The 16,504-nt window shown below is 37.7% G+C and overlaps 1 protein-coding gene across 2 annotated transcripts in view; it reads right to left on the bottom strand.

Moving 5' to 3' along the window:
- Positions 1–16,504, bottom strand: part of g (adaptor-related protein complex 3, delta 1 subunit-like garnet) — a 364,057-nt gene that overhangs the window by 48,705 nt on the left and 298,848 nt on the right. For both annotated transcript variants that reach the window (XM_090374354.1, XM_090374353.1), the window contains exons 26-27: positions 11,328–11,552; positions 5,119–5,166 (exon numbers count right to left, since the gene is read on the bottom strand). In XM_090374354.1, coding sequence (XP_090230480.1) covers positions 5,119–5,166; positions 11,328–11,552 — 273 coding nt within the window. The remainder of the gene's footprint in view (positions 1–5,118; positions 5,167–11,327; positions 11,553–16,504) is intronic.

Here is a 16,504-nt window from a genome sequence, read left to right on the forward strand (position 1 = left end):
AAGTTCACAAAGGGTCTTTGGTTTCTTTCTGGCAACTGTAGATTCCACCGATGCCAACGGTTCTCTATAGGATTCAGGTCCGGGCTGTTTCCTGGCCAGCTAAGAGTTGTAATGGACTGTTCTTCCAACCATTTTTTTCACCTGTAACAAATGTAAACACATTACTATTGAACCTCTAATGCAGAAATGAAGCTAAAGTAACTACAAAAGTGCCTACTTACACTTTCTGTCCGATGACAAAGAGCAGAGTCGTCTTGAGAAATGCATTTACTTGGCAGGTTGAAATGGTCTCTAATGGTTGGGAGCAAGCAATTTGCCTTCCAATATAGGCATTTACAGAACCTTTTATAAACTGCAGGTGACCTACTCCGCGATACAAAATGCACTCCCATTTCATTTGGCTGGTAGGGAATTTCACTGTAGACACCATACAGTCTGGATGGTATTCTTCCCCACATCTACAGCGAATCATTTGTCTCCCATCAGAGCCATGCAAGTTGATTTTATTCTCATTCAAGAAAATAACTGACTTCCACTGCTCAGGGGTACATTTGACATGCTCCTTACACCAAATTAATCGGGCCTTTTTCATTTTTTGTGTGAGGAGGGGCTTCTTCTTAGGACAGGCTACAAGTCCATTTTTGAAGAGGTGTCTTCTAACTGTTACTGCACTTGCTACCACTCCTGTATGCTCTTCCCATTCTCTTTTCAGCTCAGACTAAGAAGCTTTACGGTTTTTAAGGCATAAGTGCTTCAAAACACGGTCCTGTTTTGGTGTAGAGACTTGTTTGCATCTGGTTCCTTTTTTTCCTATCAGTAGAACAAGTATTCTTGAGTTTGGAAAGAAATTACTCACTGTCAACTGATTACAAGACACTCTATAAGCAATATGACGGGAAGAACATCCTTCCTCATGTAAAGCAACAATAGCACTCTTTCTTCGTGGCGTCAACTGCACGTAACTCGCCATCCTGACACAAGCAAGGAATGACTGCAACTCTTGCAGAGTGTGCTTATATAACTGAAAGTAACAGCTGATGCAATATTACTTCATCATCTACGCGTGTCAATTTTATCTGATGCAATCTGTAAGAAATATTGCCATATATAGGTAGTTCCCGACTTTACAAGTTAATTCGTTCCTAGTGAGCACTCGCAAAGCGAAAACTCGTAAAGCAGGAATTTATTTCCCATAGACAATGTTAAAAACAGGGGTTACGTTCTCAACAATGAAATTAGTTAGCTAATAAGTTTATATTTAAACAATTTTATTTTTATTTTATTATTAGCCATATGGTGCAAGGAAGCCTGAGGCTTATGCTGCACCAGCCAAAGGGAAAAAAAAAAAAAAAAAAAATTTGAGAGAGAGAGAGAGTCAGCAGTAGAAGGAAATCACCACAAAAGAGAAGAATGATGATATTCAGCTCAGAACCCTGGGTGTGCCAAGCCCATATTCACCAGATGAGAGCCCCCTGGATGATGGATTGATCCAAAGAAATGAAAACAGCCTGTAAAATCAAGCAAATTATAATTTAAAGAAATTATTTATGACTTAGAAATGTTAAAGAATGTTTATTCTTCATCATCATCGACTAAATGCACACTCGTTGATCACTCACTGTTGGGTGGTCACTTGTTGGTTTGTTGCACAAGGAGTCATCTTCTTCAGAAATGCTTCAAGAGGTGTTTGTTTCCAAGATAATCTCTTCTCCTTTCTTTATAAATTTCACGATAGCATGCATAAGCATTTTTCATGCACAAATTGCAACTACACGATTTGTGCGGAGTAACAAGTTTATGAAGCTTAAAAAAAAAAAAAAGGAATGAAGAGAAGATTCTGAAAATTTATTTAGGTCTTGGCACAAATAACTAAAAAACAATGTGTTACTGGGTTCAGATTACGATATTTTCACGATACGATGGTGTCTCTGGAATGGATTAATATCGTAAAGTGAGGTGCACTGTATTGTATAGCTATGCACTATGGTTTGAAATGCGGTATTTATGAATGTTTACCATTCATTTTTTTTGCAATTAATGTTCATATATTCGATTTTCCTGGAAAAGGCCTCTGAGGTTGGGTAAATTCATGTCTTGACGATAAATAAGCTCATAACACCAACCATTAATTGAAATAGCTCTTTACTGTGACTAGAATTTACAAATTAAAATAACATGTTTGCTCACGGTATTTCACCACGTGGTTCCATCGGCGCATGGCCAGAACTGGAAGTGGAAATAGCTCAGGAGCACGAAAAGCAAAACCGTTCATCTGTACTTAGGACAATAGTTTCAAATAGGGGATGCAAACGCATACTCCTGTCCCTATTCATGGTATTGTTGTCGGATGAACAGATTCGCAGGCTCTCGAGCCATTTACGGTCCCAGAATCCATGTGCTCAATCTACAATAACTGCATCCTCTGGGACCGTAAATGGCTTGAGAGCATGCAAATCTGTTCATCTGACAACAATACCATGAATAGGGACAGGGGTATGTGTTTGCATCCCCTATTTGAAACTATTGTCCTAAGTATGGATGAACGAACAGTTTTACTTTTCATGCTCCCGAGCTATTTCCGCTTCCAGTTCTGACCATGCGCCGATGGAACCACGTGGTGAAATACCGTGAGCCTGTTATATATAAGGAAGTGTTGCCAGAAGATTTATTACTGTTGAGGAAGGAAGCTGATGCTTCCGAAAGCTACAGGTTTTATCGCTTTTAATTCAGTTTATTTTAGGTAATTTTATTACAATGATTTTATTACAGTTTTAATTCTTATACAGTGTATCATAGCAGTTTTATTTTATACATTAAATTTTATTGTAAACATGTTATTTTAATTTGTAAATTATAGTCACAGTAAAGAGCTATTTCAATTAATGGTTGGTGTATGAGCTTATTTATCGTCAAGACATTCGATTTTGTTGATACCTGATACTTGGGGGGAAAAAAAAAAACCTCTTAAAGCGAAAACTTGTAAAGCAGGAACTGCCTGTACTTATGTTATTCGGAAGACAATTACAATTTTAAGGGGTGATGCACTTTCTCCACCATTAACTCCTCTGAGATTATATATCACTCAATTTACAGCAATATAACTCCTTGTCACTGATCCATCATGGTTCAGATAGTCTTTCAACTGTAAAGATCATTGCCAAGTGTATATTCAACTCATCTGCCACTTCTGCTGTACAGTATATCATGATTAAAGAGGCCTGTCGCACTGTATTCATTATTAATATCAACTTACTGTTGCTCAAGTGAAACGGATACAAAAATAGATTGTGACAAGTTTAATAATAGGAAAATATACATATATTAGATTAGATTCATACAAATAAAAGCTTTCGGTTGTTTTGTCAACCTTCCTCAGTTGTACGTGAAGTGCGTGATTGATTGTTGGATGTTGAAGCCTGTGGCTGTGATGTATGCGGATGTTGCCAGCGTTTGTCAGTGGACAGGATTGCTGTTTCGGTGATAGGGTGGACTTGACATCCACTGTTCCTGTTCACTGAGGTATTGAAGCATTTGATGTTTAACGACTCCAGCCAGGTGTGTCGCCGATAGTGGCGGGACTTATCCACAATCACAACATCACGGTGTGGGTCAATGTCGTGGTGGGTTGCCCAAACGTGTTCGGCAATAGCTGAGTGCTCCACATCCGCTAAGCGGATTGCTCTTTTGTGTTCGGAAAGGCGTTTTTTTTATCCCATACTACCCAAACCTATCGCAACAGGTTTGTAGAATCTTAAAATCACATGGGATAAAATACATATAACTCCCAGGCAGAAAATTACGATCCCTCATCTCTAAGGTAAAAACACCTGTCCCCCACCCTACTACAAAGCGGATTGGTCTACCGCATCTCTTGCCGTGACTGCACTAGCTGCTACATCGGGGAAATGGCTCGAAAAATGCCTTTCCGAACACAAAAGAGCAATCCGCTTAGTGGATGTGGAGCACTCAGCTATTGCCGAACATGTTTGGGCAACCCACCACAACATTGACCCACAGCGCGATGTCGTGATTGTGGATAAGTCCAGCCACTATTGGCGACATGCCTGGCTGGAGTCGTTAAACATCAAATGCTCCAATACCTCAGTGAACAGGAACAGTGGATGTCAAGTCCACCCTATCACCGAAACAGCAATCCTGTCCATTGACAAATGCTGGCAACGTCCACATACATCACAGCCACAGGCTTCAACATCCAACAATCAATCATGCACTTCACGTACAAGATTGGCAGTATATGCTCTCATGCTCCATTCTTAACTGTCAGTTTAACTGAGGAAGGTTGACAAAACAACCGAAAGCTTTTATTTGTATGTATCTAATATATGTATATTTTCCTATTATTAAACTTGTCACAATCTATTTTTGTATCCATTTCGCTCTGAGCAACAGTAATTTGATATTAATGCACAGTATATCATTTTGATGAAACATTTGGGGAAGGAAAAAACTGCATGTTGCTGGGTACTCATCTTCTGTTCAACGACAATAGAGACAATCACCTGGAGAATTACAATTTCATTACTATCCCAGATGGAAAAGAGAGAGAGCAAGCATTTCCATTTTAAACTGAACTTTTTTTTTTTCCCCCTTTTTAGATTTACTGTTATGGTGTTCTGAACTTGAATTAAAATGACGTTCTGTTGAATGGCACTATCCTTTATTATTAAGATCCAAGAAACTTCAACATAAGCCAAGCAAAATGAAAATTCACACCTTTACAGGTATTTTTTGCACTTATGGATTTCACAAGGTCAGTGAACTGAGCCAACAGAATACTGGGTTTCATTTCTGTGAAAATTTGAGACCTGAAAAGGGGTGGGGGGATGAAATTAGCCACCTTCTCCAAACTGTCATTGACAAGCAGGAGGACCACAGTGATGACATAAATGTTCAGGTTTAATAAACTATGCCATTTATAACACTTATGCAAATCTTAACTGACTGGTCCTTATATCCCAGTTCTCTTCTCATTAACCGAATCTTGCTTTAAATTTTGTTATACACAAATAATTATACAATAATATCTATTAATAACAGAATTTTAGTGAAATCTATAGTATGAAATGAAAGGGGTTTCTCAGTATAAAATATACTTACAAGTTTCATATTTGGGTCTTCTGCTAACAGCCTATAGCTTGATGCAGGCTAGAACGATGAACAAAATGATGTTTATCAAAAAATAATATTTAATGTAATAAAATAAAAAATAAAAAATTTTTTAAATTACAGTAAATATCATCTTGTAAGAAAACTGGTCTGAAGCTACTTCTAGTATTGAAAATGTTAGGTTGTAGTTACCTGGAAACTACTCATGCTTTCAGAAAGACCTGTCTGGAAAGAAGATACAGAATTTTTTACCAATTTTCGGTAAAAACTAAAGTTTGGCATTGGGTCATCTGGTCTCTGTACTGGCTTGGCTCATAGTGCCCTGTCACCTTGGCTGCCTCAACTGTGTATATCTACATTAGATTTCAAAGAAGATCCAAGAATTTTGAGACTGATCATTTTATTAAAATGATCTTGATGAAAAAAAACTGTGTGCTAGGGAGTGCAAATCTTTGTGCTCCTTTGGTGTCATTGGTGGTTATCCTCATATCATGCTCCTGCATGCAGTTCCTGTGTGGCTCCTTATGTCACTAGTGGTGCCTCTACACAGATTTAGCACTGCTCAGATCTGTCTTCAAGAAGATACTGCTCAATCTATTCCTGCGCTGGACTTGAGATCTTGTGGTGTGTGTGTGTGTGTGTGTGTTTTAAGGAGTAAATCTATAAATTGTAAATATGTGTCTATGTTGTTATAAATATAGGCATGGTTTCCAAGGTTTGGTTGGGACTGCTTAGTACAATAAAAATTTAAAGAAAAGTTCATGACCAATTTTCTTGCATTACATGATTACATTTTAATATTTTAATAAAATTATCAAAAGATGCAAATTTGTTATTCATTAAAAACTAAAGGTAACAATGCAAAAGCTGTTTCAGGCCTTACTGAACTGTTGAATTTTTACCAAATAACATCTTTTAATAATGCTTTTAATGTTATTATGTTATATTCATGTGTTTACTGAATAGCAAAAAACAAGATGCAGAAATGTATCTATTATTCAATTATTTCAATTTGCATTGAAATAAAAAAACAAAACAAAACTCACTCCTTTACCAATTTGCTGCATCAAGCCAAAGTAATTTGATATTAAAGGTTCATTACAGGGATAACTTTTATTATATATATTTTACCAGAAGTTTTCCTTATATACACACTTCTTGGCTTGATCCACTTTCTTCCAAAAACATTGCTTAGCATTTAGATGTCACACATTATTCCTGATTCATCATAAAATTTCCAACTCAGAATATCCACTGTCTGATGAAGGTCAATCCAGTAATACCTGAAACAGATATCACAGTAGGGGTGCCTCTGAGTTTCAAGAGGTAAATAAATTTGCCTCTTTTTGATGTTATTCAATTAAAAACGATATTACTTGGTTGACTTGTGGATAACAATGTCATTTCTAAAATGAATCTAAGCTCAATTTAGTTTTCTGGACCAATTCTGTTGGATTGGTCTGCAAAACTATCCAGCAGCTGACTGCAAAAATTATTTTAAAGTTTTGCTCTTGGAAGGCAATGAACACTTAGTTTCTCCAAAATGCCTGTCACAATTTACCAAGACATTATGTATATACTGTATGATTGAGAGAGAGACCCAAACTGGATGTCACGCATGGTTCAGCCACTTTTAACCTCCATTAAGCAAATTACAAACATACCTATGAATAAACCAAGTGGTTAATTATTGCATTCACATTTCCTTCAATAATTCTGATATGCAATGACAACTCCTGTATGTGACTTGCTGAGCCTGTCATTTGAACATTATTTGGTGTTACTGCCAAGGTGAGCAACCTCTGTCTGGTTGCCCACCATGGGGGGTCAGCTTTTCCTTGTTCTGATGAGTTTGCATGCTTTGCTCATTCCTTTATACATTTTTCAAATATTTATGAATATTTCCCACTGTTTCCTTCTTTGCCAATGAAAACTCTATCTCTTGATTAAGATGAACTTCAGGATCCACTTTAGCAATCATTTGACTACTTTGGAAGGTAAGTTAAGTACTATTGCAAACAAGTTCATCTTTTCTTAATAAATTCTTGCCAAGAAAAATGAGCAAAACTTAGAGTGCTCCTCTTATCTATCAAGATTCTATAAATATTATCTTGAAAATTATTTATTAAAGGTGTTTTAACTAATTCTGCTTTACAAATTATTTATAGAAAGACTGATTCTGCTTTATTGTTAAATCTTGAAAATTACAAAATTCTTCCACAACTGTAACATCATAGCTACCATCTTAGCTTTCCTTACCATATTTCAATACCAGAGATGGATTGAAAATTGGGAGACTAAATGTCCTTCCTAATATAAAATACACAGAAGTTCCTAATACAGGAAGGGATATTATTCTAACTTACATAATATTCAAAGGATGGTTGTTGATGAGAGAAAAAGAGAATTTTGAGGGCTGGCTGGTTTATTGGTACAGAGCAGGGGGTCAGCAGCATTTCAGGGATCCTTGGTGCCAAAGGTGAAATTTGGAAATCAGAGAGAGTTTATATGTGTGCAAAGTACTGCTGCTGCTGCTGTTACAGTAAAAGCTCAAATTTCAAATTCAAAAATGCAGTTATCCAAATCCAGTACTTCTTGAATATTTCTTTAAGGATAGTCGACTATACAAAGGCAAAGAGGAAATAAGCTGGCAGATTTCAAAAAAAGCACCACTGGTGATGGATTTATGCATTATGTTCCATTAATTTCTTAACACACACTTTCTGTTTTACATATTTATTATATTGTATGCCACTGTTACTAAGTATTTGCAACATATAATAAAATCATTCAATTTGCAAAACATTCAATAGTTCACAGAATAGTATTTAGTAGTATACAGGGTGTCTCAAAAATATTGGTACAAATGTTTAGGGGAGGTAGGTAACATCTAAAGGAATGTGAATCGCATAGGAATCCATAACCGGAATTGTCACCATAAGTCGGTACACGGCGCTGTTCATCAGTTCGGGAGAGAGAAAATTTCTGGTTTACTCATTCAAGCAGTAGTCGCCGCATGAAGAGCATGCATCGATATACGAACTGTGAGCTGGCAGACATGCACCTAGTGTATGGATTAGCAGAGGGCCCGCATGAGGCACAACATCGCTTCGCAATAAATGTGTGGGTAGGTATGGTCGGTGACTGCTTAGTCAGCCCATACCTGTTACCATCCCGCATGAACTCCGTTTACCCATCATTTTCGCGATTTCTAAACAATAAAAAAAAATTTTGACATCCCTAACATAAATAACAAAACAAAATTTGTCTTTTTGCGATGCAAAGGAACACAACAATCGATGCAATGCACTAAAACAAACTAAACATTTGTCTCTTTTTTGAGCGGTAGGTGTGAAGACAGAGGGGTTGCAAGATAATAGGTACACTAATCTCCCAATGAAGATTTATAATGCCGCTTATTTTCGGTTTTCGGTGTTTATGAATGATATTGATGATGGGATATCAAGTTTAATGTCCAAGTTTGCAGATGATACAAAGGTTGGCAGGGTTGTTAAGGACACCACTGACGCTATGCTGCTGCAACAGGATCTGGAAAGGTTGAACAGATGGGCTGAGAGGTGGCAAATGAAGTTTAACATTGACAAATGTAAAGTACTACATATGGGAAACAGTAACCCCAGAGCAACGTATCAACTCTGCGGTACTACACTGACAGTGGTGGAGAATGAAAAGGACCTGGGGGTAATTGTGCAGGCAGACAAAGTTCTCTGAGCAGCAGTGCAGACGAGCTGCAAGAGTAGCTCATGGTGTCTTGTCAATGATATACAGGAATTTTTCTAGCAGGGATAAGGAGGTGATTATTCTCTTGTATAAGACAATGGTTAGGCCACATCTTGAGTACTGTATACAGGTCTGGAGGCCTCATTTCAAGAAGGATGTAGAGCTGCTGGAACGGGTACAGAGAAGGGCAACAAGATTAGTGAATGGAACAAAGGGTTGCTCTTATGAAGAAAGGCTTAAGTTTTGCAAATTACAGAGTCTGGAGACTAGGCACCAGCAAGGTGATCTGATAGAGGTGTATAAGGCTTTGAATAGTTTGAGCATGCTCAATGCCAATGGGATTCTTCATCTTGCTCAGAATAATCAGCTCAGAGGGCATAAATTCAAATTGAGGAAGGACGGATGTCGGATAGATGTGCGGAAATTTGCCTTTGGCCAGAGGGTGGTTGGTTGGTGGAACCGACTTCCATCACTTGTTGTTGAAGTTGATAGCCTAAACAAATTTAAGGCTCAACTGGACAGGTATTTCGAGCAAATGGAGGGGTGAAATGGGAGGGGTGTGTTTTTTTTTTTTTTTTTTGGCTGATGCTGAATAAGCTTGCTTTCTTGCATCATATGCCTCTACTAATGCTAATGCTAATTTACGACTCGCAAAACATCGGTTTATACCTATTCTATTTATTACTTGAATTTTATAAGTTCTGGTGGTTTTTTTTTTTTTTTTTAAATTTGGAATCTTGAAGTGTCCCGTTTAATCCGCTTCCCAGTTAATCCGATCCCGGTAAATCGAGAGTCTGCTGTATGTTTAAATACTTAAGGCTGTGCACACAACTTTCAAAAAATCAGAAATTTTTAAAAAATTCATCATGTGTTAAGTCCTGAGGATGCTGGTTTTGTGTAGTTCTATCGTATTTTTCAAAAATGGGTGCAAAAGCATGGGGACAGAGTATTTTGTAATGTTTTTATTTGGCTTCAGTTTGAAAGTAAACTGGAATACGGGCATCCTTGTGTGCCTTTGTTGCAACCTTCGTGCAATGTCTCAGGATGATTTAATGAAATCATTTTGTAGGTTCCACTTGAGGAAATACCTGACACTGCTTTTCGGACTAGTGTAGTAGACTGCAGATCTCTGGTGTAGAGGTTTCTTGGTGTATAGAACCATAATTTCTGCCCCGCATATATTTATTACCAGCAGTGATACTCTGTGGAATGTCACTGTGGATAATAAATATTCTGTGGACTGAAAACTCTATTTGTAATAAATATTCTTGAACTGAATACTCTACTTGTAAACTGGAATACCAGCGTTCATTGAGAATATGATGGTGCACTGCCAGAGCCATCATTTTCAAATTCAGTTCCCCAATATGGAAAAAAGGTGCAGTGCAGATGCTATATCCTTACCCAATAAAGTTTAACATCTGCTTAGCTACTGAAGGATTCTCTCTCTCTCTCTCTCTCTCTCTCCCCTTATTAATTACCTCAATATTTACTAATTTTAATTACCTCCTCGTCAACTGAGACTGTATTACTACTCGACAAGTTTATTGATGAAACAATTTTAATGAAGCCTTCTGCTGCTGCTCCTATTGCACTTAAGTATTTTAATATTAGTAACCTCTGTTTCTTATTTTCAGCACACAGATTATGCCTTATGACCACATTCCCATTAATTTTGATCTAACTAGTGAATCAAATTCAATGTTCTTGCTACAATCTGTATATTACTTCAGATTGACAATTAGTTAATTGACTGGAGATGTTCCTTGGCACACTGACTACTTTGGTCATAATACAAATTAGGAATAAGTCATGGAGAGGGGACCCCATCCCCATGAGTTATTCCAAAGATCCAGCATCCTCAGGACAGTATGGGATTCTACTCTTCCATTTAAGATCAGCTATCTACAGCCTTGATTGAAGAGGCTTTTACAAATTCCTCCAGTCTGATTGATGAATTGGTCTTCTCACATTCAATATTTCACAGAGTTACACCGCTGAAATATTTCTTAGTTTGAGTTTGTTGTTTCATTTATCAGCTATCTTTATAATATGCTTTATTTTGGAATCCAGTGAGAATAGCCATTTGAGAGGGCTATAATATATCCCATAGATTAAATCCTTTGATTCAAAAGGAATTGAATCAAAGAATGAAGTTCTTCATAATCATTATATTTGGATTGTGATTTTGTGAGCTTTACACAACCTGGAATTAATGACACATTCTTTTATCTTTTTGTCATTATCATAAATTAATAGAATAGGGAAAAAGATAATATGGTAACATTTCATATTTACTAGCTAAGTATCTAAGTGAGCAATTCAGGAACTCTATTAAATTGTTACTTCAGACAATAAGGAACAGAAACATCTATATTTTTGCATACTAAATATAAATTTAGGCTAAGTCATTCTTACAATTTTAAAAAGAATAAGTTAATTGGTGAACTAAGACATACTGGCACAAGTGGTGTCATGGGTGTTTGGGCAATACTGGCTCCTGGCTCTTTGGAGGGTGTAGCAATTCCAGGAGCTTCCTCATATTCTGTTTTATCCTTAGGCTGATCTTCCTGCAATAATGAAGCATGTCGTTCTTTCTCTCTTTCCCTTTTCTTTTTTTCTTTTTTTGATTTCCTTTCCTTATCTCTATGCTTTTCTTTCTCTTTCCTTTTTTTTTTCCCTTTCTGAAAAAGAAAAGTACTTTCATTTTGGAAAATATTTAACTACTTAAATAAGAAAATTTCCATGTTCATTATACACTACCCTACAAAAACTATTTGGATGCCATTATATTTGCAAAAACATGGGTTAGACTGAAAATATTAATAAGGTGTGGGCCCACCTTTAGCCACAGTGACAGTATTGTTCCACCATGGAACATTTTCAGCCAATTCTGTGTAGCAGGCATCAGAAATTTGTATCTACGTCACCAGCTCAGCTGTAGAAGGGGGTGGGTATTGACCTTGCTCTTATCTGGCATTCCAGTTCATTCCGAATCCAAATCAGACCAAATTCATCTCTGGACCCCAAACTGGCTTTTGTTTCTATGTGGCTCCGTGTATGCAATGAATCATTATTGTGCTGAAACAATAAAACAAAGAAGTGATAATTTTTGGTATTACAACTATTTGAGTCCAAAGCATAAGATGCAGCCACCATGGCGTGCGATCACTTCTTCAAACTTCTTGGGCACATGCACCTGCAGAAGATGGCATTCCCAATACACATATATGTACAAATATACATTTGTTTATGTATACTAATCAAGTAAAATCAGAGCAAAAGCATTGGATATACAACAGATATAAAACATTTCTTGATGATAAATAAGCTCATACACCAACCATTAATTGAAATAGCTCTTTACTGTGACTAGAATTTACTAATTAAAATAACATATTTACAATAAAATTTAATGTATAAAATAAAACTGCTATGATACACTGTATAAGAATTAAAAATGTAATAAAATCATTGTAATAAAATTACCTAAAATAAACTGGATTAAAAGCAATAAAACCTGTAGCTTTCGGAAGCATCAGCTTCCTTATATATACAAAGGGTACTAGGAAAGTTTTGCAATATGACGCAACAATGAATCACAGGAAGCTGCTTGTTGCTGCATGTTGAGACATGTTCATACGTGCATAGTAGCCGCCGCGCCAAGTCGATGGGCTCAGTTATTCATTAGTAGTGAGAGTGTAAAGTGCTTGCGATGGCATCGTGGTCACGAAATGAGATAAGGACAGTTTTGCGGTATAATTTCGTGCGTGGTTTAACCATAGACCAGTGCTTAGAAGAAATGACTCTTGCACTAGATGATGACTGTCCACATCGTACAACGATATTCAGGTGGTATAGAGAATTCCAAAGGGGAAATTTCACTCTGGAGGATTCTGAGAGGCTGGGAAGGCCACGAACGTCAGTTACGGAGGAAAACGTTACTGCTGTGAGGAAAATGCTTGATGAAAACAGGCAAGTGACCTACCAACAGATAGAGGATACTTTGGGGCTAAATGCACCAGCAATTCGTTCGATTCTGCAAGATCATTTGCACGTGAAGAAACTTTGTTCTCTCTGGGTGCCGCATCAACTGACAAGAGCAGATGACACGACGTGTGACTTGGTGCCGGGAGATGTTAAAAAAGTTTGATGAGGGACAATCTCGGTATGTGAACAACATCATGACAGGTGACGAGACTTGGCTGTACTATTACGATCTGCCGACCAAGGCTCAAAACAAAGTTTGGGTCTTTGATGATAACGACACACCCGTAATTGTCAGAAAATCCCGATCTGTAAAGAAGAAAATGATAGCTGTATTTTTCAAATCGAGTGGAATTGTGGAACGTGTCGTTTTGGACACGCAGAAGACAGTCACAGCTAAGTGGTATACTGAACAATGCCTGCCTAAAGTCATTGGATCTATGAAGAACCTGCGGCCAAAGTCAAGAATGGACACCTGGTACCTCCATCATGATAATGCTCCAGCTTACCGCGCCAAAGCCTGCACCGAATATTTGACCACGACAGGACTGAAACTTCTGGAGCACCCTCCCTACAGTCCAGACCTTGCTCCCTGCGACTTTGCACTGTTCCCGCATGTGAAAATGAAGCTAAAAGGGAGGCGGTTTTCCAGTGATGAGGACCTTCTACGGGCTTGGGACAACGAGTGTGCTTTACTCCCTAGTGAAACTTGGCAGAACTGGTTTAAAGATTGGTTTCGGAGGATGGAGAGGTATATTGAATGTAGAGGAAATTACTTTGAAAAAATTAAATAAACAAAGCTGTATTGCAAAACTTTCCTAGTACCCTTTGAATAACAGGCTCACGGTATTTCACCACGTGGTTCCATCGGCGCATGGTCAGAACTGGAAGCGGAAATAGCTCGGGAGCGCAAAAAGCAAAACCGTTCATCCGTACTTAGGACAATAGTTTCAAATAGGGGATGCAAACACATACCCCTGTCCCTATTCGTGGTATTTTTGTTGGATGAACAGATTCGCAGGCTTTCAATCTACAATAACTGCATCTTCTGGGGAGATTTGATGCTACCTCTCCCAATAATGCTCGGCTACACCAGACTTATTATAACAAGCGGTTTTTATAGCATTTAAATGCTCCCCCAGACAATCCTTTAACCGCCGTTTTGTTTCGCCCACATAGCATTCCCCACAATCCGGGCATTTTATCCTGTAAACAACTCCACTACTAAGGTCCTTTGCGATTGAATCTTTTACCTGAGACACAACTGTGTGCAACCTCCGCCCGGGAAGCTGAACACAGTGTGTTTTGAAACCCCCGTAAAAATAACTGAGCGGTTAACCAGAATTTTACGGGGTTTCAAAACAAGCTGTGTGCACTTTCCTGGGCAGAGGTTGCACACAGTTGTGTCCCAGGTAAAAGATTCAATCGCAAAGGACCTTAGTAGTGGAGTTGTTTACAGGATAAAATGCCTGGATTGTGGGGAATGCTACGTAGGCGAAACAAAACGGCGGTTAAAGGATCGTCTGGGGGAGCATTTAAATGCTATAAAAACCACTGATTATAATAAGTCTGCTGTGGCCTAGCATTATTGGGAGAGGCAGCATCAAATCTCCCCAGAGGATGTGGTTATTGTAGATCGAGAGCATGGATTCTGTGACCGTAAATGGCTCGAGAGTCTGCAAATCTGTTCATCCAACAACAATACCATGAATAGGGACAGGGGTATGCGTTTGCATCCCCTATCTGAAACTATTGTCCTAAGTACGGTTGAACGGTTTTGCTTTTCGCGCTCCTGAGCTATTTCCGCTTCCAGTTTTGACCATGCGCCGATGGAACCACGTGGTGAAATACTGTGAGCCTGTTATATATAAGGAAGTGTTGCCAGAAGATTTATTACTGTTGAGGAAGGAAGCTGATGCTTCCGAAAGCTACAGGTTTTATCGCTTTTAATCCAGTTTATTTTAGGTAATTTTATTACAATGATTTTATTACAGTTTTAATTCTTATACAGTGTATCATAGCAGTTTTATTTTATACATTAAATTTTATTGTAAATATGTTATTTTAATTTGTAAATTCTAGTCACAGTAAAGAGCTATTTCAATTAATGGTTGGTGTTATGAGCTTATTTATCGTCAAGACATGAATTTACCCAACCTCAGAGGTCTTTTCCAGGATAGATATAAAACATTACTATAAAAGGGTTTGCAAAAGCCTCACTTGTATGTAGCAATTACTAAATTATTTTAGATGAGTGCCATTCCAAATAAAAAAAGCATCATATTTCTTAAGAGCAATGTTTTTTTATCTGTAATACAGGTGCAGTACTTTGCAAACTCATGGTGACTTGCTTTGCAATAAGAGATGGTGGCAAACTTGGTTTACTCTTTGCCTCATCCTGAATCATAGACAATTCTATGTTAAATTCTTCAGCTTTTTTATCATAAGCATTCCCTCCTTATGTCTATTCTTTTGAGGATAGTGATTTTGTCTTTGAATTGAATATAAAACACTTATGTTTCAGAACCATTACTGTACATGAATAAACTCTCAACAAACAATTAAACATGCCCTCAACTTCTGCCATCACTTAAAGAATGTGGATCATACTATAAAACTGAATTTGAAAGAATACCATAAGGATACAATGCACATATAAAGAAATATGTGCAACTGATCACACAATGTAATTCTTAAAACCACCTTATGGTTTACATATCAACTACTGATATGTAATAAGGCAAATTTTAGATTGAGGACTCCATATAGGTTTGTTCAATGCTGGTTTGCTCCTTACATGATAAATTAAGAATAAAGGCTAGAGGGATGGTTGAGTATGAGAAGACAGAGAGTGGCAATCAATGTGTGCTGCTCTTCGTAGACTAATGTTATTAGTGAAGTCCTCCCCAGGGTTCTGTGTTGGGCCCATTGCTGTTTTCTATATTTATCAATGATATTGATGAAGGTATATCAGGCTTAATGTAGTTTGCAGATGATGTAAAAGTTGGCAGGGTGATTAATGATGGAATGCTACTGCAACAGGATATAGGAAAGTTAGGCAGATGGGCTGAGAAATGACAACTGAAGTTTAGCAGTGACAAATGCAAAGTACTGTATATGGGTAGCAGTAACCCCAGGGTAACATACTGTGTGATACTATGCTCAGGGTAGTCGAAAATGAAAAAGACCTGGGTGTAATTGTGCAGTCAGATATGAAGTTTTCTGAGCAGTGCAGATAGGCTGCCAGAAGAGCTCATGGGGTTTTGTCAATGATATACAGGAATATTGCTAGCAGAGATAAGAAAGTGATTAACCCACTGTATAAGGCAATGGTCAAGCCACATCTCGAGTACTGCATACAGGTCTAGAGACCTCATTTTAGGAAAAATGAGGATCTTCTGGAACAAGTACAGAGAAGGGCAATGGGATTGGTGAGGGAAACAAAGGGAGTGCACTTACACAAAAGAATTCAGTTCTGCAAATTGCAGCATCTAGAGACCAGGAACCCATTAGGTCATCTGATTGAGGTGTTTAAGGCTTTGAATGAATTTTGCAAGCTCAATGCTGATAGGATTTTTCCTCTTGCTCACATTACACACATGAGGGTGCATAAATTCAAAACAAGGAAAGATGGTTACAGAATAGATGT

The sequence above is a fragment of the Mastigoproctus giganteus genome, chromosome 5, assembly GCF_048544385.1.
Source record: "Mastigoproctus giganteus isolate SK-2022 chromosome 5, ASM4854438v1, whole genome shotgun sequence".
In the NCBI taxonomy this organism is placed as follows: domain Eukaryota; kingdom Metazoa; phylum Arthropoda; class Arachnida; order Uropygi; family Thelyphonidae; genus Mastigoproctus; species Mastigoproctus giganteus.